At 37.2% G+C, this 24,111-nt stretch overlaps 1 protein-coding gene across 1 annotated transcript in view; it reads left to right on the top strand.

The window, feature by feature from the left end:
* The window catches only part of KPNA3 (karyopherin subunit alpha 3), a 52,969-nt gene that overhangs the window by 24,152 nt on the left and 4,706 nt on the right, over nt 1-24,111 (top strand). The window contains exons 3-16 of the mRNA XM_075046258.1: nt 8,522-8,611; nt 8,819-8,848; nt 8,947-8,999; nt 9,089-9,184; nt 11,510-11,595; nt 14,541-14,627; nt 15,028-15,197; nt 16,353-16,397; nt 18,954-19,085; nt 20,261-20,389; nt 22,070-22,174; nt 22,310-22,381; nt 22,482-22,644; nt 23,580-23,674. Coding sequence (XP_074902359.1) covers nt 8,522-8,611; nt 8,819-8,848; nt 8,947-8,999; nt 9,089-9,184; nt 11,510-11,595; nt 14,541-14,627; nt 15,028-15,197; nt 16,353-16,397; nt 18,954-19,085; nt 20,261-20,389; nt 22,070-22,174; nt 22,310-22,381; nt 22,482-22,644; nt 23,580-23,674 — 1,353 coding nt within the window. The remainder of the gene's footprint in view (nt 1-8,521; nt 8,612-8,818; nt 8,849-8,946; nt 9,000-9,088; nt 9,185-11,509; nt 11,596-14,540; nt 14,628-15,027; nt 15,198-16,352; nt 16,398-18,953; nt 19,086-20,260; nt 20,390-22,069; nt 22,175-22,309; nt 22,382-22,481; nt 22,645-23,579; nt 23,675-24,111) is intronic.

Genomic DNA, 24,111 nt, shown 5'->3' with positions numbered 1-24,111 from the left:
ACCATGAGCCAGTCAGATGACACCACTGATGGTCAGGTGCCCTTTTCTGATTCCATATTGGCCTTGCAGAATATGTGTTTTACATGTTTTGGGAATGGACCTACTACATTTCTGGAAAGATGGTCTTGGTCTCTGGCTATACTGTTAGTGCAGCAGTAGACCTAAGAGCTTAAAAAGTAGCCATCTCTCTTTCCAGACAGACAAGACAATGATGTCAGTTTTGGTGATGGAGAATATCTCAGGATTTAGAATTTAAACTTCTCAGTATAGTCTCATGGCAAAGTCTGATTTAGAATGTTTATCACTTAATTTCAGCATCACAGAAACCTGAAGGGTGCTGTGTTAGCAACAGGGACCCTGGAATTAATTGGTTAACCTAGCTGATTAGTCTTATTCTGAAGGGGAGTGGGGTGGATGAGTAATGGTTAGGATTCAGTTTAAGGTTCCACATCTAAATGAAGCCTGTAGCTCCATTGCTGTGAGAGATCCTTTGGTTCTAGGCACTTGGCTTTCTATGAGGAGGAAGCTTGACTTGGGCTGCTTGTGTGCTTTAAGAAAGGTAGTCCTTAGCTGAGTCAATGCTATGGTCATTGAGTTAGATGGCACCCTTCAAAGAAAGCCTTAACACTCCTAACCTTAGCAGGCCTGCTAACTAACTGGAACCCTAAGAACTTCCAGGATGTCTCACAAGGTTTATTTTTTACTTTCTTGGCAAACTCAGCTGCCTCTGAGAGCTCAGCTCATAGACATGAGCTCATGAAAGCCTTAATTGCCAATTAAGTTTGATGCAAGGCAAAGCAATTATTTGCTAAACAAGTGGTGGATTAAGGAGCCAGGGGCATAAGTCTTTTTAACCTGTTTCTCTGGCATAGTGTACTTGTTGTCCCTACTCTGATCTTTCTTAAATAAGATTGCTGATGTCCACAATAGTTCCTAAATAATGTAGCAAGCCTTGAAGAAAGGGATCTGTCTTCATGTTGCTGGGAGAGCCAGTGTGGGAAAAACCTTTTTCTGATTCTCAGGAGGTCTGAGAATGCAAAAGAAAAAAAATATTCCACATTTTCAGGTTCAGGATAGTAAAACTTGCTTCATTTACCCGTCTTTTCCAGTTCAATGTGAACATATAGCTTTTCATTGACTGTAAAGTACATTTTTCTAGGCATAAGTCCACCAACTTCAGAGAAACAGCTACGATCATAGGGAGACTGAAGCACTATTAGTATGTTCTTCTGGAGGCTCCCCTATCCAGTATTAGCAGCACAAATTCTTGGGAAAGAACTTGCATCTAATCTGCCTTGACTGATTCCCCACCCCCACCCCCCACCCCCCCCGCCAAAAAAAAAAAAAAAAAAAAAAAAAGACCCTAGAAGGAAAATTATATTCCTAATGTATTCTTCTGGAAACTTAGTTGAAAAGGGCTATGAAGAAATTCCTTGGAGGCTTGCTTGAATCCATTTTAGTAAGAACATACTTTTGCCTAACTTAACAAGCCTCAGTCTTTGCAATCTGTGCTTGGGGCTGTTGGGCCGCACACTGGTGTATATGTATGTGTCTACTTATAGTCAACCTGCTCACCTTCTGAGAAAGATGTGCACTAGCCAAACAGGAACATAGTGACTGCTGTCTGTTGTCACAAAGGTGTGTTAGCAGAACTCAAATGTAGGAAAATTGCCTTTGTCTTCTAACTGCATATCCGTAGCTATGCTCTTTATCTGAAGAAGTGTCTTGGAATCTGTTTGACTGCCTTTGGATGCAAGGGACCTAGTTCACTAAGCGTGTAGGATATAATTTTTATATCCATGGATTGTAGGATCATCAGATTGACCTGTTCAGCCTGTTTACAGGGTTTTTAAAAATCTTTCTAGGTGTTAATGAGTTCTGAGGCAGTGAGTAGAGCCAGCTAATGGTTCTTTCCCAATCATTAGAGAAATTGAATCTTTCCCCAGGTTCGTATCCAAGAGCTGTTACTAGATATTCACTCAGGCTAGATAGCCCACCTAAGGAAACTTTCATTAAGAGGATATTCAGTAAAGGTTTTCAGAGCATCCCTGTAGCAGGAAGAGGTTGGAGTGGTAGGCATTTTCTTTTTTCTTCATGATGGACTGTAGCAGGTGCTCTCAGCCCCCAAAACCAAAATTGGAGATTACATGTAAGTGAAACCTAGAAGTTCAGCTCAGTCTGTCACAGCAGTGGTAGTTTAAAAGGGATGTCCAGACAACCTGAATCTACCTCCATCACTGGTCTGATCCTTTAGTCTTTCCTAGGATGTCAGAGCAGAGGAAAGAGCTGCTTGTGGTCAGCTGTGAGTATACCTAATGCTGGCTAGCACTCTGGTTCCCCATGTTGAGATGTTCTTGAAGTTCTGCTCTTTGTCCCCAGAGGACTCAAACATAAATGCCTTAACTTTCATGCCAAAATAACTTCTTCCTACTAGCTGCTGAGTTCCTAAACCTTGCCCTGACCTGAATAAGCATTTCATAATGATGTTTGTCACCTGAGGGCAAAGATTTTCTTGTTTATTTCTTTTCCCTGTTGATTGTGAAGTTTACCAAGGGAATTGAGACTCTTCAAAGAGTTTTCCCATGTGTCAAATGCTGAAAAGCATGTATAAATTTGTATTTAACACCTTTCACAGCTCCAGTAGAGTATCCTATTGGCCATGTCCTATAGTGCTAAGTGGAATGCAGCGTAGAGCTTGATGGACATCCTCATTGCTTACAAGGATTCTTCTACTGTTAATCATGTTGCCTTTGAAACTCATTTGCATTGATAAGCATTTTTTTTTAAACCTGTGGCCACCTTCCAAGAACATAAACAAGAAGTACTGGGGTCTGCAGGATTTACATATTTACTGTTCATGCAGCCTGACATTCCCACTGTCAGTGAAGCACACGATGGGTATCTGTCATCAAAAACTCTTCATATATTATCACACTGGACAAGGAAGTGCACTCATGGTATCATTACTGTTATTTCTAACCATTTGGCATTTTTCCCTGGCATATATGTCCACATACCTTTTGTTCATATGGAAACCTTTGTAGACTGTTGTAGCGTACCAGAACATCGACATGCTTACAACCAGCAGTCAGCTGCTGTCACAGCAGCTTTATTTCAGACTTTATTGTACATAGCACGCATAGTTCAGGCAGTGGTTGAGGATCTTTCCCTTTGAAGGAGACCTGCTTAGTTTTGCTGGTGACACGGTCTTACCCTTAATCAGGGATTCCAGTTCGATGCCTATCCTTTTCAAAGGGCTCTCTCACCAGGCTTTGAACAGGACAGCTGTATCCAGGTACGCTCATTTGTCTCCATTTTCACCACAGGAGCCTGCAGAAGAGGCTGGTGCTATGATTTAGGCAAAAACTTTTGAGTTTGTCACAGTGTGACAAAATGCAAACATTTTAAGGTTATGTCAAGCTGCAAATCGTGTTCTTTTACCTTATGCAGGGGAGTGATTGGTCTAACAAATTACTTTATACTGTGGTTTAGCTGTCCAGGAATTGGATGCTTTTGCAAATGGACAGAGCTGTTTCAAATAGCCTTAGAGCCACCTTTTAGGACTAGAGTTTAGGACTGGACTTAGGTTCCATGAACACTTTGACTTCATAAGAAATACTAATAAGAATAGCATTTCCTTAGTAAGAAATTTTTAGTGCTTCTCAATAAGTGCTAGCCTCTTTGCTTCAGGCTGCTGTGGAAGCTCCTCTATATATGTTCTTGACAGTTGTTTTTCAGCCCAACCATCTGCAAACAGCTACAGGAACATTCTTGCTCACTCTTACTTTCCCTGGCTAAGGTTGTTTTTTCTGGAACCCATTGCGCCATATGACTGACTGCCTGAAGATGTTGCCTGCATTTGCAGAAATTCTAGTGTCAACCTGCTGTCAGTTATGTCCTGTGAAGTTCAGCTTGCTCTCTTAAGGAGGGTAGAATATCTTGGCATTAGAATATACATGCTTACTCATACTTACTTTGATTAACATTAGGAAGCATTCTCTTAGGTATACTCATGTTGCCAAAGGAATTGGATAGTTGTGTATGCAGGTATAAAAGGCTGTCTAAGGAGCTATTAACTTGCTTGCTGGAATGAGAGAGAACTAGGCTCTTGGTTAGTTCAGTTATGGTATTTATTTTGGCTATCTTTAGCGTGCAGCTACAAATGGAAGGCTTTTCAGTGTTACTCAGTCTTACTATGCTAAGATTTCTAATTAGTCTGATGCCATTTTGCTCGTGTCAAGACACCCTGTCCCACAATGGAATTTAAACCTAGATTATGTATATCTGATGGGCCAGAATTTGAAATGTATTTCCTTTGTTACCATCTTCACGATCGGTGGTCTCCCAGTGGGATATCTCCATTCCTGATAGCTGCAGAACAGTTGGTTGGAGCTCCATTTTATTTCACCTCTCAGCATGTTGCTGCCATTAGAAATAGTCCTTCAGTGTCTGTTCATTTAGGGATTCATGGGACTCTCTTCCAGGTTAATGGAGTTTTTGTGAGGAGTACTGTTTGGAGATACCCACTGCATCAATGTACATGGACAATTGCTTGAAGGAGAGAGACAAGCTACTGTTCTGTTACTGTTCTTCTGTAATGATGTGTTCATTTACAACCTGCCCTCCTTTCTTCTTTGTCCAAGTCCCTGAAAGATTTCTAGGGAATTGGAAGAACTTTAAAAAAAGTTTTGATCGCCAATTCTGTAGCCACAGGCAGAGAGAATTTGTGCATGCCCCTCTAAATCCTATTCAGGGAAGTTATTTCAGCTAATGGTACTTGTATAGAAGTGCGGTCACTGTGAATAAACATGAAGTGTGTATTGAATAATGGTTACAGGCAGGTAGTCTTTCTGAAGTTCTTCGGGTGAAGTGGCATGGAATAATTCAGTGCTTTGTCCACTGACATGCTCTAGACTTACTGCCTGGTGTGTGTGGAAGGTGATTTTCCAGTGGTTCGGCTGCTGAAGGCTGTGCAGCTCATTCCTGTTGTTCTGTGAAGATGCTGTTCAGTCACTCACAGTGGGTCTCTCACTTTGTTCCAGCTATATTCTCTGTATTGTGTTGGGGGCTTGGACTAGACTTTTAAAGGTCTCTTCCAACCCAAACCATTCTGTGATTCATTGCTGTATTCTAGCCTCTGCTGTCCTGGTATTTCAGGATGTTTGAAAGAGGATCTCAAGATACATCTTCATTCTTGCTCTCTGGAGTAACTGGATACCATAGCCCTTATGTTACACTCTAGTAGAGGCACAACCCTGACAAACACTGATCATTCCGAATGATGTAATTGTGTATGTTGGAGACACACACGTCTATACAGGGATATACGTTCAGTACCACAGTTGTTCCAGTGTGACTTTGCTTTTTGCATCCAAAAACTTCTAGATCTTTCAAGCTAGAAAATGCATGATGTGGTTTCAGCTGTTTCTGGTTAATGTCTTTTTGTGAGGAAAAATATTGAGGGTGGAAATAATGTGCATGATGGTTGTGGCCCACATGTATGTGAAGATCTAATATTATTTCCATTTTAATATTGTGATCTTTTGTTCCGGGTGGATGCCATCTATTTAATGTCAACATAATTAAGACGACTTTGGCCTTATTTAAGTTTCCACTTACAATAGCAGTGAAGTAAATGGCTCTTGCATACCCTCTGTATTTTGGAGGGATTTCAGTCGAAGCTCTCTGAGGTGCATCCATTCTGTGCCAGCGTAGATACTTCTGTGGGGAGCAATGTGGAATGGTGGTGTACCAGATTCTCTTTCCAAATATGGGGACAGTTCCTTAAGGTCAGAGGATTCAGTGGTGGGTGAATCTGCTAATACAGTGGTGTGAAACACCTAAATGGGAGAATCTACTGTTTGAGCTCTTAAAAAGTTTTAATTTTTTTACTGACAGAAGAAACCTGAAAATAACAAATGGGATAATGTGACATTTCCTAATAAGAATTTTCTTTTCAGTAAGTTCAATAAAAAGAGTTTGTTTGCTAAATTCTTAACTATTCTAGGTATTTCATAATTTTTTTAATCAAAGGATCAGCAAGAGGCCTGCATATAACAGGCTTTTTTACAGAACTTTAAAAGTAAAGATCACCCGTCTTTATTGCAAGATGTTGCAGAACACATGGTTGAGTGCCACTGATACTGAATCATTTGTTTGAAAAACACGTACATATCACCAGCTGAATCAGTGTGGATAACAATTCTTAAATCAAACATATTTTAGGAAAACCCTTCAAAGCTCTTTCCCTGAATTTTCTGAGCATGAGATGTAGAAAATCTAGCCACATATTTTAGGAGAAACAGAATCAGAAAACCCTGCCTTGTACTACAGTAGTTTGTTGCTAATGACAAGGAAACATTACCTTTCTCAGTAGATGATTTAATACAAAACGTGTAACTTGCTCCGGCAGACAGTGGTGATGGTTCTGCACTAAGATTCCAATTCCTTCAGTCTGTGCCTTTTCTGAAGACAGGGGATGTCTGCTGGACCAGTGTCTGCCACCCTCATAACTAAACATGTCTCCCTGTACATTTGTGCATATGTGGACTTGTTCATCACCATGATCTGTGATGATACCTCTGGGTAGGAAGAGGACAGTTGACTGAAGACATCAGGACCTTCCTCCAGCTTCAGTCCCTTCTCCCACTATTGGCTTGTTTTACCGTAACAGCGCAGCCGTTCATCCGAGGCAGGAAGGAACTGCTTCTTTCGCGGGTGGATGTGTGTAGTAGCTGTGCCCTGGGGAGAAAAGTTGACGTGATCGTGGAGATGGCCTCTGGAAACTGGGTCTGGTCCCTGCAGCTGCCAAAGCATAGGCTATGGCTTAGACAAATAGTGGGAAAAGGAATTGTACTTGAGCAAAGCCAGACTGACTGGGGTTGAATGATGTTTGCTCTTTGCTTAAAATGGCAGTGCCAAGTACTTGCTGTGGAAAAAAGAGAAATACGTTATAGGTCTTTACAGTGAATCCATCTGTCAATGTGTACCTGCATGATGCAGTTTGTCTGCATAACAGTATTTTCACAGCATTTAACTGCCTGCTCGTTTCCATCTCCCTTCTCTCCAAACCCACTTGACAACAAAATACCCTTAGTGCTTGTCTGTGTGGATGTGCTCCAAGTGTGCTGCCGTTACTGTACACTCTGGAGAGGCTGCCGTAGCTAATCTAGGTGATCTTGTGCACTCTTGAAGGATTTAGCTTCTGTACGTAGACTTGACAAAAATTAAACTGTGCTAAGTTTGTGGAATGTTGTCTTCTGCATTAAAGTGTTATTTAATTCTGGTGCTTGTTTATTGTTCTAGCATTCTTTTATCTGAAAAAATTCTTTCTATTGCTTGGGAGCTTTTCAGACTGAAGCTGGAAAAATTGTTTTAAATTCTTTTAAAAACGTCTAAAACGTAAGCAAGTCCCAGAAATTTTGAGTTGCAGTTTTTTCAAACATATGAGAAAATAAAATACTGGGTACTCCTTCAAAACATGGTTCTGTTTAGAGGCTTTTTCATATATTACAAGCAAGGCATGATATAATACAATACAATCTCTATAGTCAGTACTGTTTGGTTATCAGATAATTGTTCGGATACTGAAAAGCCTGCCTTTCCTTGCTAGAATAATAGGTTTGTTTTAGGTGTTATAGCTGTTTGTTATACCTTTTCAGTGTTTTGCTTCATTAGAGATTGAAATCTTAATGCACTTACTAAACAAAAAACCAAACTACAAAAATGTGTTCAGATATACATGCTGCATTGTCATCTTCCATTGCCCTTTCTGTCTTTGATTGTACCTCTAGACATACCAAGCAAGAGATAAACTCTAAAATTTAGAAAAGACTGCTTTGTACTTTTGGAATAATATTTTTAATACATTTTAAGTTTGTAAAAAACTGCATTTGGATACAGTTACAATTGATTATTTGATTTCTTTCTTTTTAATTTAGGGCTTTAGGTGTTCAAATATTCTAATTAAGCAAGGTAGAAATGTTAAATGGGTACTTTACCACTGAAAAGGTAATTTTTTCTTAGTAATTCCTTAAAGGAGCTAAGGATGGAGGGTGCTTTGCTTTAAGTCAGAAATTAGGCTAACAGCATGAGTGGGAAATATTACAGGTGTCAGTGTATATGGAGCATGCTACTTTACACACAAGATGAAAATACATGTAACCAGGGAACTTCGAAGTACATTTAGCTGAAAACTAATCTTACACTGGAAAATAATTTGTCATATGTGGCTAGCTATTAATGTCATGCAGATCTACATGTATTGTAAATGTCTGCTAGAAGATTGATCCCCAAACTGTAAGTTTTAATTCATTCAAATGTCATGGATTGTTATAGTTCTGTCTGTGATTAGCAAGCTGCTAGTTTCTTGCAGCTGAAATATTGCAAATTCTATTCGCAGTTAAAAATGCCTTTAAAAAAAACCCAATCCTATCTAAACTTTTATTTTGAAAGGGGCCATTATATTGTCACCCTGTACTAATAAGTATTAAGTGTCTTTATTTTTGTCATTTATTTACAGAACAAAAGAGATGAACATCTCTTGAAAAAAAGAAATGTTCCCCAAGAAGAAAGTTTAGAAGATTCTGATGTTGATGCTGACTTCAAAGCAGTAAGTTCCTTGATACTGGAATTATTTTTAAAACTTTGGTGGTGTCTCAAAACAATGTATTCTGTTTTTACTTTAACACTGGGAGTTATGCAGTTATTTGAAAGCAAAATTATGAACTGATACGCTGTTAAAATTAGTTTGTATTAAATGTTTTAAAAGAATGTGATTTAGCAACAAAATTACTAAAACTTTTTTTTTCTTTTCAAGCAAAATGTAACACTAGAAGCTATACTGCAGGTATGTTACATTTAACTTTTTTTTCTATTAGAAGTGCATGTTCTGTGCGTTGTTATTTTTTACTGGGGTTTTTTGTGTTTCTTTTGTTTTTTTTTCAGAATGCCACAAGTGACAACCCAGTGATCCAACTGAGTGCTGTCCAAGCTGCAAGGTAAAAATAAATAAAGGCACAGAAATGTATTTCCTACCCATTTTTCATTATGAAAGTTACTTACTTTACTTCTACATTTAATTTCACAGAAAACTCCTATCCAGTGACAGAAATCCACCTATTGATGACTTAATAAAATCAGGAATTTTACCAATTCTGGTAAAATGCCTAGAAAGGGATGATAAGTAAGTATACTTTTAAAAATGTTCACCTTTACTGAGAATCTGTATCCAAAGAAAATCTCATTATTTCAGATGAAACTGAAGATTCATAGCACCATACAGTCTGACACAGTGGATCACATTCCATGATGATAAACCATAACTTCTCCAGGAGTATTTATTCTGCCACTGAAATGTCATTTCATTTTTTAGAGCTTGCATGAGCATATCCAATTAATGGAGAAAACCCTACTAAATTTCTCATTGGTTTTGAATATTTCAGACTTTTTTGTTAACTGTTTTTAAGAAACCCATCTCAGACTTACTGCGTGTATTTGTGTGAAGGCAGAGAATAAGCCTGGTTGTGAACAGGGCTCTTCCCTTTGCCAGAATACACTTGTTGTCTTTTTATTAAGGTTATTAGCTTAATTTTCTAGCTTTTTTTGTTCTCACTGCAAGATGGGTTCCCTTCTGGCTCTGTGCTGCTTCCTCATGTGAGCATGTTCTCTGTTATGATCCTTAGTTGGAAAACAAGAGCTTCAGTAAAGGAGGTGGAGAACATTGAGCATATAGTTGCAAGAATTTAATGACATGTAAGAAAAATGCTATATTCCACAATCCATGAGCCCCTTATTCAGATAGATGGGGATTAACACATTTGAGGTAAATGTTTTAGCCTACCTCTGGCCTCAGGCAGCCGTAAATGTATTTACAGTATTTCCATTTTCAAGGTTGTTTCTGCAGTCATGAGGGCTAGAAACTTCAAAAATGCAAATTGGCATTTTGGGTATAATTTGGTGGTTGCAAAAACATCTAGCTTATTTAACAAAACAGTTGCTTAGAAGGCAGCTGGCGATAATGTTCAAATCAGGATAACATTTTAAAATGGGTCATGAATGCCTGTCTGCTCTAGAAGCAGACGGTTCAGTGCTGTGAAAATTCTTTTAATTTTAATTTTCAGTCTAGTTTTTGTATGATTTACCTTTGTAAATGTTTAATAAGCCTTTTGAAATTGAACTCAACATTTTCTTAAGCAGTCTGTTTAATTGTGATAGCTATATAATATTTAGTAGAGGTAAACTCTGCAAAGACTTTGTGTAATGGATTGTTAAAGCTGTTGTCCATGTTGTAACTGGAAGCTTATCACGAGAGGAAGAAAAGAAGTACCAACCTAGAATTAGAATTTTAATGCATTTAATCCTAGAATGTACAGGTTTATAGATAGCTGCTGACAGGTCCTATTTGTATTTACAAATCCTTATTTACACATCTTGGGCCCTCCTATCTAATTCCTTTCCGATCTTACCGCCAATAAAACCTTAAAAAGCTTTGGGAACTAATGCACAAAAAAAACTTAAAGGAAGCAGGTCCTATGGCTATATATAAAACATAATTGATGAAAACCCAAAAAAGCATGGAAATGAAAAACAGTCACCTAACAATAAATATTCTCTGCTCCTCCCAAAGCATAACCTTACTGTTATGCTAACCACCATAAGCTGTAAACTCTTTTATAGCTTCTAGAACTCTTAACCTTTAGCATTTGCTTGAACAACAGTTTTCATGCAAACTGTTTTACTAAATTGCTGTTGGCATAGACAACAGTTGACAGACGTCTTGGAGATGTTCCCCCAGCTTTCATAATATCTGTAACTAATTTTATCTGCATTTAGTAAGTCAGTTTTAATACAGGTATTATGCTGTCTTTTGATACTGATGCTAATCTTTCCCCTGTCTGTGATGGAGCAGAAAAATGTCTTTATCCCAGTATACCAGCTTACACTTGATCTGGGTTGTAATGTTAGAAGGGCCGAGTTTTTATTAGTTCCGGTCAGACATGGTTAATTTATTGAGAACTACTAAGGGCAGCAAGACAGTTGCACTTTCTTCACTAAATGTGAATGGTGTTTGGATCAGTTGGATGTGAAGAGGTCTCTTGCACATTAGAGAGGCACAATTGCATTTTATGATGAGGGGTGCTAGAAATCTTTCATACAGGAGGTAATTAGTTGACTAGAGTAGCGGTCAGCTTCACTGGTTGTTATGTCCTTCAACAAGTATTACTGCTTTTAATTTGTTTTGTTTTTTTATTACTTATATGAAGTCAGAATGATGGCTGGTTTACAAAAGGTCATAGAATGTAAAATCTTTTTTTTCTTACAGCTTTTCCCCTGAAATGTCCAGGCTCAGAGGTTTTGGTTTTTTGTTTTTTTTTAAAACTTTTAGCCCAGTGGCACTGCTTAAATGTAGAGTGTCTCAGAGTGCACACAGCTAGTAATACTGAAATGAACCATAAAATAATATGCAGATCATGTTTCAACTTATTACTATAAAATTATTTCATTACAGTCCTTCATTACAATTTGAAGCTGCATGGGCATTGACTAACATAGCATCAGGCACTTCTGCACAGACTCAAGCTGTTGTACAGTCTAGTAAGTATTACAGTTTGGTTTTTGGGGGATGGTGGATGTTGTGGGTAAAAGGGAAAAGGGGATATTTGGATAACAAATGCCATTTGTTGTCAGAACCATTAAAATAATAAATGCATGTCTGTCCTCTTTCTCAAAAAATGTCTTATGTTTGCTCTTAAACATTAATCTGTTTGTCACTAACTATTCATATTAAGGATCCCAGACCTGATTTTCCCATAAAAAAAGATAGAGAATGACAGATGATATAATGAGTATGACAAAAATGTTAGTCCTTTCTAATTCTTGGGTTGATTTCTGAAATCATGTACCATTAATTCCCCTACGGCTAAAACTTATGTTAAGATGTAATTCTTTCTATCTCAAAGGTATGTTCATAAATCTTATTAAAGTTTTTAAATACATATAGTTATGTAAGGTTTTCCATTTAAATACAGAATTAAGAAAATTACTATCCTTTTCCTGACCATATGATTAGCATCTCCTGTGTACACTGAATTTGTTGTGCGGCCTTTGTTTCTTGCTTAACCAGCCAGTGAGACTTCCATTATGAAAAGAGATAGGAAATAAACTCTAAAGTTAATTGAAGATAAATCATTCAAATTATTTTTTGAGTATTATATATATATCTTTTATGTATCAGCATGCTTATCTTAAAACAATCACCTTTATGGTAAATACAACATTTTGTCATTAAACAGGAGATTATAGATAAGCAAATATATAATAACTTGTCTTGGCTTATTCGTATTCATTGTTTTTATATGGGAAAATGGTGACTTAATTATTTGATTTCTTTTTTTTTTAAGCGTATGAACCTGCCTTTCAAATCAAAATGCTGGTTTGTACCTTTAAATAGCAAATAAAATATCTCACCAATTGTTAGATTCTATATAGTTAAGATATTGGAACAATAGGAATAAGAATGCTTATCAAAATGAGCTTTGGATAAAAATCCAAAGCCTTAAAAAAAAAAAAAATCAACATCTTGAATTTGTTTTTAAAAATCCTCATGCGATTTGGGCACCTCTGTTTTTAGACTGCTTTTCTGGTGTCTAAATATCTTTGGAAATCTATTCCCAAGTTTTTTCATCCTTCCCAACTTGTTCATTGGTTAGTCATTGTTTTCTTCCTTTTTCAAGTCCCACAGTGTTATCATATTTGAATGAATAAATCTAATGAAAAGGCTGTTTATAGTATTAGCTTTACAGAGAAGAATCTGGAAAAAATCTTAAAGTAAGAATTAAAATTAGAATGAAAGTACGTGCAGCACAGCCAAAAGCATTGCTGTTACCTGAACAATTACTAGAAGTTCAGGCTGGGATATGTCTCTTCCAAAATCTGTTCAGCTAATGCTTGAAAGGAGGAAAATGTGATAAAATTACTTCAAAGAAGCAAAAAGCATTTTCCAAGCTTTGCTCCTGAAGAGAAAATGGAAGAAGTTCAGTCTAGAAGCCTTGCTGTTTTGGCTGGGAGATGACTAAGGGAAAACAGCCTCCCAACTCTATTCCCTTTAGATAAGGGAAACAAAGCAATAGGCCCTCGCAGCTGTAGAAGAGGCTGGTGCAGCCTAAACACAAAAGAAGGCCTCCTGCAATCAAGAGGGACAGATGGCAGTTGGAAGGCCCAGCAAAAGAGAAGTACTGTATTTGCAGAATAGATCTTGGCAGGAGCCAATTTGGAGCAGAAACAATTAATTTTTGGGGAGCAGTAGATCAGATAACCTGCAACTCATGCTTTCTCAAACTGTCCTGCCTGAGTTATGAAATAATTTCATTCCTGCTTTTGAAAGCATACCAGGATTGCAATCTAATATAAACTACATACTTGACCTCTCTGAAATATGTTGAATACACATATGGCTGAAGTGTAATCTCGGTAATCACTGAGAATGAAGCGTGGATATTCCACCTGAGCTAATGGAAGTGGGATGATTGTTACAAGAACAGAGAGAGTGTTCTTAAGCAACAGTATGTTGCTGTCCCACCTAACTTGTGAGTTATAGGCAATTGCTGAATTACTCATCTAGGCTGGGGAAAGAATTTTAGGTTGTCTTTATTCTTTGTTGCTCTATTTTTCAGGAAAACACATCAAGGGTTTTTGGCGCATTATCACGTTACATTATCAACAGAATATTGATTCACAGTTGCTTACAAATTGTGTTGCAATTTTTTAAAATTTCTGAAGCAATTTCTACAAGAAAAAATATTCATTCCTTCAACAGTATATAAATTGATCTATTTTACTTTTCTCAGACTATAGAACGAGTATGATCACATAAAGATTTAAAAAATTTCTTGCAAGAATTACTGTCTTTCAAACAGTATCGGTTGTCTGAAGGGAAGTAACGCATGGGAATAGTAGAGGGAGAGCAGATAGCTCTGTTAAATGTATTTAATTCAGCAGAGACGGCTATCTAAAATCAGTACTGCTTCCTTAATCTGTTATGTTGCCTGCATTACATAAGAGCAAATTAAAACATGTCTTAGGACTGGCAGATGGATGTAAATCTTCACTGCGTATGGAAACTAACTATAGCCACCTCTTGGGAGGAAGCTATTTTCTTAAAGTCAAGATTTGAAGCACGTTTGCACAAGCAGGCATGTCATTCTGCTAGGTATGTATTGTGATCTTTGATAACTGGAAAATCTGAATTATCAGGACATGAAACCTACCACCTACATGCTTGAGGCTCTTGCATATCACATTGAGAAATATGGAAAAAGGTTTAAAAGTAGGGAACATTGTTGTTTAATAGGTGCTTGTTCTCAAGTCTATTTTTTTCCCCTCTCTAGATATATATAGAAATCTTTAACTGAGGTTTTGTGTGTTCTTCATAACAGAAACATGTATAAGGCATGGTAGAGAAAATGTTTTGTATGAATCAATGAAACTATTGTGCATATACCATGTCCAGTAAAAACAAATCCGATCTTTGCATTCTGCAGATGCAGTACCCCTCTTCTTGAGACTACTTCATTCACCACACCAGAATGTTTGTGAGCAAGCGGTCTGGGCTCTCGGAAATATTATAGGTAACTCTTGTTGTTATAATGATTTGAATTCAGGGAACGAGTGTTTCATTTTAGAATTTGACTTTTTGAACATTGGCATTATCATATGAGACTATGTTTCCTCTAAATTCTGTGGCTTGTTATAATTTTTCATGTGGCCAGAATTACATAGGTTCTTCCTATTTTTTTTTCCTAAAGAATAGTATTACTTGCTACACAAAACATTGACAGGATAAATTTTATGTCTTGTCAAATATACATACATATTTGTACGTATGTATATTTAATTGAACACGACATTTTAGTAGTAGACTGTTGGTGAGGAAACATAGAATTTCAGTATCCCAACATGTCATTGCATACATTTCAAGATTTTCCATTTTTAATGTAATTTCTTTTACAACAATTTTCATTTCTGTAGGTGATGGTCCTCAGTGTAGAGATTATGTCATATCACTGGGAGTTGTCAAACCTCTTCTGTCCTTCATCAATCCCTCCATTCCCATCACCTTCCTTCGGAACGTCACATGGGTCATTGTAAATCTCTGCAGGAATAAGGACCCCCCACCGCCTATGGAGACAGTTCAGGAGGTAAATAAAGAATTACGAGACAGATCATTTTTTATACTCTGGGCTAGAGGCCAAATGTTTTACATTGTCATACTATGAATTTATGCATGTTTTTTGCCACTGTCTTGTGCCACTTAACAGCTGTTAAATGAAGTAATTTGACCAATTTGATGCTTCTTACTAAGGCTGTAATAAAGGTATTTGTAACATCTGAAACTGAGTAAGACTAAAGACTGATGAGCCGTATATTAAAATGGACCCAACAAAAAATTAACACGCTAGAAAGTGTTAACATACTCAGCATGTCATGTTTTTATCAAAAAAAGGCTACAAACATGATTCTGTATATATAAGTATTCAAATGTAATTATTTTCAGTAAGAGGAAATGTAAGTAAACTAGTGAATGTAGAGTAGTTTGTGCTTTGACTAGCTGTGAACATGCAGTCAATGTCAAGTCCCCGCTTGAGAAGGGAGGCACCTGAAAACCCTTTTAAACTGGTGAACGGAGCAAATGCGGTGTTTATATAGGCACAGCTAGTAAAGTGATGATAGTTGGCTAGAACTGTAGTTGTAAGGTACGTAAAGTGCTTCATTTTAAGATAAATTCCAAAGTGTAGATACAGTTTTTGAAGCCATGTGAAGTATAATATTGTTAGCAACTAAACTAATGAAATTTTAAAAACAAAGCAGAGAACAGGGAAACTTCTACAATTAATAATAATTTACCAAATAAAACCCCCTGTTCTAAACATTCTTATCATGGCTCAGTTTTATATTTTCTTCATATGTGAATACAAAAATAAAATTTTATTTTAATCCAAGAGGGGTTTATATATTGATATTAGGCTAATGATTTTTATTTTATTGTGTGGTAACAAAGCTTTCAAAATAGCAGGCAGATGTCTTATCTCTGTTGTTTGCTTGTTTTCCCTCAAAATATAGTCTACTCTCTGTGTGTCTTTGAAATATAGTACAGTCTTGTATTTTTACGAATTTTAAATATAATGTATATATGTATTTTTGTACATACTTTGAAGGAATGACCAGCTGCTGGGAAGTGTGTGAATGCAATATGCTAATGCAGTCTCAGGCTAAGCTTTGCGACTGCAGTACTTGGATTCATGATTGTACAGCCAATTTTATTCTACTCTAATGACTGATGAACTTCTTTTCAGATTTTGCCAGCATTGTGTGTTCTCATTTACCATACAGATATAAATGTAAGTAATTTCTGAAGTTTTAGATATTTAGATTCTTTGTTTTCTTTAGAAGATGCTGCAAGATTATGGCAAACTTGTTTTTGTGTGTTAATTCATGTATAATTAAGTAGTATATATGAAGACTAATATAATTGTAGTCATTCAGAGCATGAAAAAGAAAGTGCAAATACCATTTCCAAAATACCTTTTCTAAAAGTTTTTTTATCCTTTACATTAGAAACTACATTTTAAAAAATCCTATTTTGTGGAATTGAGAACTAGAAATTTGAAGTGCCAGCTTTACCATCAGCTTCACTTTAATTCTGCCCCAATTTATAATTTTGCAGAGATGATATGTAATGCATGTGTAGAAAAAAAAAATACATAATTCTACGTATCAGTCCAATCAAATATTGTAATCCTATGGGTAAATCTGACTTTTGTAATCTGTTGGGTGCCTGACTTTGCGACCTGTTTAACTAAGGAAATCATGTATGAAAATATACTTGAATAAACAGGAATAAACTATTGTTTTGTGGCACCTTTGACAACTTTCCTTCAGGTTTTTAATATTAAACCTTCAGTACTTCCCGCATTCCTGATCCATGGGTTTACATCTATTTTCTGAGTAAAGTCCTAGAGGGGTGTACTTAGCTCCTGAAATCTTATATTGGGACTTCAGGAGCAAAGATCTGTGTAACTAAGGGATACTGAGCTGCTCTTCTCCTCCTCCTCCTGTCAGGACTTTGTAATGTCTTTGACTCTTGCTCCCTGTAGTGATCCTTCAATTTAGGGAAGCAGAAATTGAACCCTTGTGGTGGGTCTGGGGATGGAGCATAAGATTGGTGGAGCTGTCTTTCGTTACTTCCACGCTGTGGTAGTGGTGTTTCTGCTGCTCTTTTAATGGTGAAGTGGGCTTGGCTCCACAAAATATTTGCAAACAGTTTAATCTGGGATTTTGCCAGGGTTTTCCCAGTGTAATGTGGGTGGGAGACAGCACATGGTGACTTTCCAATTTGTAATTTGGACAAACCTGAACGGAAATTCATAGCAAAACCAAACATAACCTATCGGCTTTTTTTCCCCTGCCAAATTTGAAAGCTTTTGCAAGCAATGATTGTGTAAGAACTTCTTGAAGTAGATATGAGACTATGTGATGCCAGGTTTTGACTGATCTCAATTAGGGTGCCCGTCTTTTTGATCCTGAGAGTCAGGTGCTAGTTTGGAGGTACCAGTCTGGTCCCAGCCTCTCTGTACTGGAGCAGCAAACCTATGTTTGGAGATGAGTCAGTGATGCAGGTAGGTCAGCCAACAGTCCTGTGAGTGCTTCTGGCGGCTGCTGCTCTGGTCACCAACAGGGCTGTGGGGCAGCAAACTGGTGAGGCACCATCTCTCACTGCTTCTGCTGCGATACTGGCTCCACTGCAGCACGTTCTGCTGTCCCTGTGGCATTAGCAGGTGAGGGCAGCAGCAGGCTGTGTCAAGAAAGCATTAGGTCTGTGCTGTCTGGTCCCTGGAGCTGGGTGGAAGCAGCCTGTGGGTCAGGACTTTAAAGTCCTTCCTACGTTTCAGTACTGTAGTATTTAGCTGTCTTGATAGATGGAAATTTTAAATGGGTATCTGTTTTAAAAGTAGAGTAGATCTAGGTACCTCAACAGATGATGTCCTCAGTGGGGTCCAGACTTCTCTTCCTGCAGTTCCTAACATCATCTCTATGTGATGCGATATCTCTCTTTCTGCTGGCTTTGTTTCTGCTTCAGATACTACCTTTCAATGACTGTAACTTTTGTACCTTTCTTTTTTTTGAGGGCTCTCAAATCACCCTTATCAAGGCATCAGTGACTTAGTCTTTATTTTCTTTAAGATACTAAGATTGCCCTGCATGGTAGTCATTTTTCTGTGGGTTTTTGCTTTGCTTGAACAGTTGCCACCTTACAATAGTTGCTAGTCCTTTAGTTGGTAGAGGAACTCCTTTCCTTTGCTGTGGATTTTTAATCTCAATATGAAGGCAGAAAAAGGCATACATCCAGAATAGTTTGCAGTTTCACTTTGGAACTGCACTATGGATCAGAAATGCCAAGGTGTAGATAGATTAGAGACTAAGGGAATTTACATATTCCATAATCAAAAGATAGCACAGCTAACAAATTATAGCAGTGCTAGGAGGCTGGGCTGGTATTTTCTTCAGAAAGTTACTAGCACAACTACTTATCTGAGTTGGTTGTCTATCTTTGAAATGCAAATCAAGCCTAACAGTTTACCTTTGTGAGATGATATATGCTGTCACTTTATGCACCAAAATGTGGTATTTAATTTAAAAAAAAATTGGAAGAGGACATATAGAAATTACTATTATGGAACAAATGGCCCTGTTTTTCATAGTTGTACATAATAATCTAAGATTTTACTAATTGGGTCTTGTCATAATCATGTTTGAGTTTTTCCTGTAACTAAATTGCATGCTCTTCCCTCCCCCACCCTCACCCTCAAATATGTGGAATGTTGATCACTAAATTAAGCCTCCATTATATGGATTTTACTGTTCAATGTGTAAATCATGTTCTTTCCAATTTGTAGATTCTTGTGGACACTGTTTGGGCTTTGTCCTACTTAACAGATGGTGGAAACGAACAGATACAAATGGTGATTGATTCAGGAGTTGTACCTTTTCTAGTTCCCCTTCTGAGTCACCAGGAGGTTAAAGTTCAAGTAAGTCTGGTTCAGTTGCTATTGAATAGTCCTTTGTAAGCTATTTTCTTAAAAAAGTGTCTTAGAGTATTTATTAGTGGAGTACTGAGATGAGCATTTATAGCTACGTTTGTTGCAGGTAAAACCGAACAAAAAATGTTACCTACCCTGGGGAAAAAAGATCATTAAAATGAAAGAAAACTCAAACAAAACAGTTCTAATGTAGGTTTAAGTAAAGTGACAGATTAAACATTAACTTCCATTGTATGATTACCAGGGCTGCCTTCCTTTTGTAGTCCTAAAATACTTAATGACAACAGATTTTACATTTTTCAGAATTCAAGTTATATGTGCTCTTTATTGCTGCTGCGTACATGGTTGTGCATATTCTGTCTGAATAGCTCGTGGAAATCAATATTTGGGGACCTTCTGAATGTTAAAATATTTGCAGTTGCTGAGTCCTTTTAGTAATTTTCTAATTAGCTACAAAAGGTAGGTTAACTGAGCTTGTTTGATTAACTTCAAAGACAAAGGGAATCTGAAAGTTAGTTAATGTATGCTTGGTTTTTATGAACCAACTGTTGTAATTGGGAGCTTTTTTACATATCTGTTGCATTTGTTGTGTTTGTTTAGTTTGTACTTTGGATGAGATGTGGCTGTCTTGAAATTTGTCAGACCAGTTCACTTGATGAAAAGGAGTGCCTCCAGTATTCTGTCACTTGTAGAGCATTTACTAACCAATACATAAAGATATAAAGTCCATTTCTGAAAGTCAACTGAGAGTCAGTAAGAAGAAAAGTAGTTGTGGGTTTTTTAATTCTGTAGTGGAGAGCCGAATGGAGAAGTAAGCAACCTTGGCAGACATAGTCAAAGCCTAGAAACAGTTAATGTAATTGCAACTCGGATTAGACACATGATGAATTAACTTTTCTATTGTTTCAATATTCTTGTAATTTCTAATCTTTACACTTTTTGAGCTGAGCTGCAGTGCATCTATTCAGTAAAATGCTGTACTGTGTGTTTCTCTTGTGATGAAACTACCCATTTTTATGATGTAGCTCAGAGGCTGAAGTGCTAAACTGTATTTTGCAAAGTGTTTTTATAAAGAGATGTCTTTAAATGAGCTTTGTTTTAGCATAAGTGACAGCAATGTCTTTAACATGCAATTTTTTTTCCTTCTCTCTTTGGATATTCAGACAGCAGCACTGAGAGCAGTAGGCAACATAGTAACTGGTACTGACGAACAGACACAAGTTGTTCTCAATTGTGATGTTTTGTCTTATTTCCCAAATCTCCTGACGCATCCAAAAGAGAAGATAAACAAGGTATGATTTGTTTCTTCCTAACTTAATCTTTTTGTTTAAGAAATAAAACACTAGTCTGTAGAATAGTACAGAAGAATTTCTTATAGCCATTATTTCCAGCATGTGAGCAATTTTGTATAAAGACACAGCCTCTGAGGCTTGGTGCTTAATTAGGGCTAAAGCCAAACAGCCAAAATGAGGATCCATGCATTGGTGCTGATGTCTAGTGCTTTTTGGGAGGACTGATGGTTTTTGCTTTGGAGTGTGATACTTTTTTTTCATTTTTGAAGTGAGTAACTGGCTAACTTGTATTATAGTTTTTCATAACTAAAGAATACTACTTTTGGTTGAGTCCAGTGAGTGGACTGATCGTTTTTCCACTCCACCTTTTCATAGTGGAGTTTGTTCTCTTGTCCATCTTCACCTTCAAGGAAGTAGGGAGTACCACTGTCCTTTTCTGAAAACTGTCCCTGCATTTCCTCTCCTTCCTTTTGGCAGAGGTAACTTTGCTGCTGCAAGGACTGGATGGAATAGGGAGAGTTTGATGAAAGTAAGTCATCAGTGCCCTCTTTTCCAGAGCTGTAGTTCATGTTATTTGCTTTTTTTTTTTTAATCATTGTGCCATCTTCCACTGCAGAGATGGGGCTGGCTGAGGAGGAAGCTTATGTGATTCCCCCACGTAGTATACCATTGAGGGGAAAACTATTTGTGAGGAAACTCCGTTTCTTCAGGCCCTGTAAACTGTCAAGAGCTCTGTAGGAAGTTATCTGACAGTTCAAACTGCTGTGATTTGTTTCTGCCTGCCCTTCTAGCTCTCACAAAAGAATGTTGAAGAGCTTATTTTTGTATAAGGAGAGTCTAGAAATGCTTTGTTTTAAGTGTATGCTGTGAGGGGCAAATACAAATAAAAGCAAGATACACATCCCTGAAAAATGGAACCTGTTACGTTTTTTTCCTGCAGTACTTCATAAATGGCTGCTTGCCACATCTGTTTGTCTTTTACTTAAGATTGGAGCCTTTGTAAGATGTTCTGGATTTCCTTGACAAGTATCCCCCTTTGTAACCTGGAATTTGTTACTGCCATTAGCTAGATGTTAGCTATGTCGATGAACCACCTGAAGGAAGTAACTGCTGAGGAAAGCCTCATGATTGAGAATCCTGTCTGATACTTGAATGAGCTTTGTGAGCTCCACTTCATGTTTCAGGAAGAAAATGGGAGCTGGAGTTGGTCTTCCTTATATTGGCACAGAAAGCTACTACTGAGCTGTCAGTAGTACGATTGCAGGATAAGTCCTTTTTAATATGAGGTTTTACCAGTTTTCCTGTTTTCTTTGCAAAACTGATGGAAAGTTTAAAACATGGCTGTGACTCGAGCATCACAAAGTGGATGTAAAGTTTAGGTCAGTATTGCTCCTGATGTATGGAGATACTCCTTGTGTAAGTAATAATCTGGCCCTGTGAATTCATGATATCAATTTTACATTGATCTCCTGCATGTTTAGTTTTCACAGTACAATAAAAGTTTGTGTGGTAGAAGTGCTATTGGGGAAGAAACCTGGAGGTTTTGTTTAGTGATTGGTGATGATATGATTTTAGGGTTTGAGTTTGTTTTGTTTAGTTTGGTTGGGGTTTGGTTGGGTTTTTTTCATCTGTTGACTAGTTTTTAAAAGGGTTTTGCTTTTTTGTTTTGTCCAATTGTAGGAAGCAGTTTGGTTCCTTTCCAATATCACAGCAGGAAACCAGCAACAAGTTCAGGCTGTAATAGATGCTGGGCTAATCCCTATGATCATACACCAGCTGGCTAAGGTCAGTCAAACTATCAGCTATGCAAGTTGTCATCCTCTTTTTATAAATCTGACACGAGGAGTCTGTGATTTTTAATAATAAGCTTGACAGATGTTTCCATGCTGATTTTAATGAGCTATTAATTTTGTTTTTCAGGGGGACTTTGGAACACAAAAGGAAGCTGCTTGGGCAATTAGCAATTTGACAATAAGTGGGAGAAAAGATCAGGTATGTGTAGTGGGATTTCAAACTGTCACTAAAACGTTGCACATGCAGTCATTTGTAAGAAGCACAATGTTGAAAGCACTTTTTTTTTTTAATTATTTAGGTTGAATACCTTGTACAGCAAAATGTAATCCCACCATTCTGCAATCTACTCTCAGTAAAGGATTCTCAAGTGGTACAGGTGGTGCTGGATGGTCTGAAAAACATCCTGATAATGGCTGGTGATGAGGCTAGCACAATAGCTGAAATTATAGAAGAGTGTGGAGGTAAGAGCTTATTAGGCTTTTAAAAAATTTAATTTGCTGGATGTTATTCTGTGTTCCCCTTGCTGCTGTTGATATTTACTACAGCATTTTTTTACCATGGGCTATCTGAATAGGCAAGTGAGACTTTTGTAATGAGAGAAATGACTTTTTTTCTGTTTAGTTCAGTATAGACATAGTCATGTTGGAGGCAGTTGTTGAAAAAGCTTTCTGTAGCTTAGGTATTTTTTAGGCTTAAATAAGAATTGTACTTCATTTGATTGTTGCATATACTTTGTTCTATGGTAAAACACACAGTTCTTTCTTTAGTTCATTGCCTTGGAAGCAGTTGTTAGGATCCTAATTTCATTACAGACCAAAGCAGGATAAGGAGTCTTTTGGATATTGTAATCCAAGTTTTAACACATGCTAATTAATGTATTATAGTAAGATAGCAGTAAAGGGGTGTTGAAGAATGTACTACACTGGAAGTTTTTCCTTGTATTATTCCCTATCCAGTTTGAGAATGGGACTGGTGTTTTAAGCTGCTCTTGGTGTGAGGCTTTGTTGCCTTTTTGTTTTAAACTCATATGCAACACACAAATGTAGCCGCTTCCTTTTGGTGATATACAGAAAGCACAATGACTGAAACAAAAGCTATGTAGTAGACAGAAGTCGTTGTAAAAAAAATTAAATGGAGTGTTTTATCTAAAAAGAGAGAAGATTCCATTATCCCTTGTTCATAAAATGGGATATTCCATGGCATGCAAAGGTTCACAAACTACTTCTCTTTCCTCCAGGAGGCCAAAATAGCTACTGTGTAGGTAATATTTGAAAATTGAGCTACATCTTTTCTAGTGTTTCAGTAGTAATGTTTCATAATTTTTCTTAGTTTTTTCAAAGTAGTCGGTAACTGCAGGTTAAACTTCTAAAACTCTTCTTCATTTTCTTTTCTTCAGGGTTAGAGAAAATTGAAGCCTTGCAACAGCATGAGAATGAAGACATTTATAAACTAGCATTTGAAATCATAGATCAATATTTCTCTGGTGATGATGTAAGTATGCTAAAGATTGAAGAGTACATGTGCTGTGCTGTTAGCTTAGTAAGTACATTGTCATTGTTCCTCAGTTCCAATTGTCATGAACATAGGTTATCTGGGAAGTTGGTTTTCCTGCTCCTTTTTCAGTACAGCTTCCCTTAATTGAAAGTCTTTGAAGAGTTTCTCAATACCAAGAATTTTCTTTAGCAACATCAAGATGACTGCTGTGGTTTTGCCTAATAAATTGATTGACGCTGACCTAATTTTGTCACACTGACATGTAAATTGACATGCAATTACTTGTGATTAGAATCTAAACAGTTGTCTGGCTCTCCTTTTTATTACTTTCTCATAGATCAGTCTTTGGAGGGGGGCAGTGGGTCCTTACTTGGAGTTAGATTACTGTATTTCAGCTCTGTAATTGCTCAGTCTGGATTCTGCATTCAAAAGAG

The sequence above is a fragment of the Buteo buteo genome, chromosome 14 (genome assembly GCF_964188355.1).
Source record: "Buteo buteo chromosome 14, bButBut1.hap1.1, whole genome shotgun sequence".
NCBI classification, from domain to species: Eukaryota; Metazoa; Chordata; class Aves; order Accipitriformes; family Accipitridae; genus Buteo; species Buteo buteo.
The sequence above is the reverse complement of the archived record's forward strand: the minus strand, read 5'-3'. Positions and strand labels throughout refer to the sequence as shown.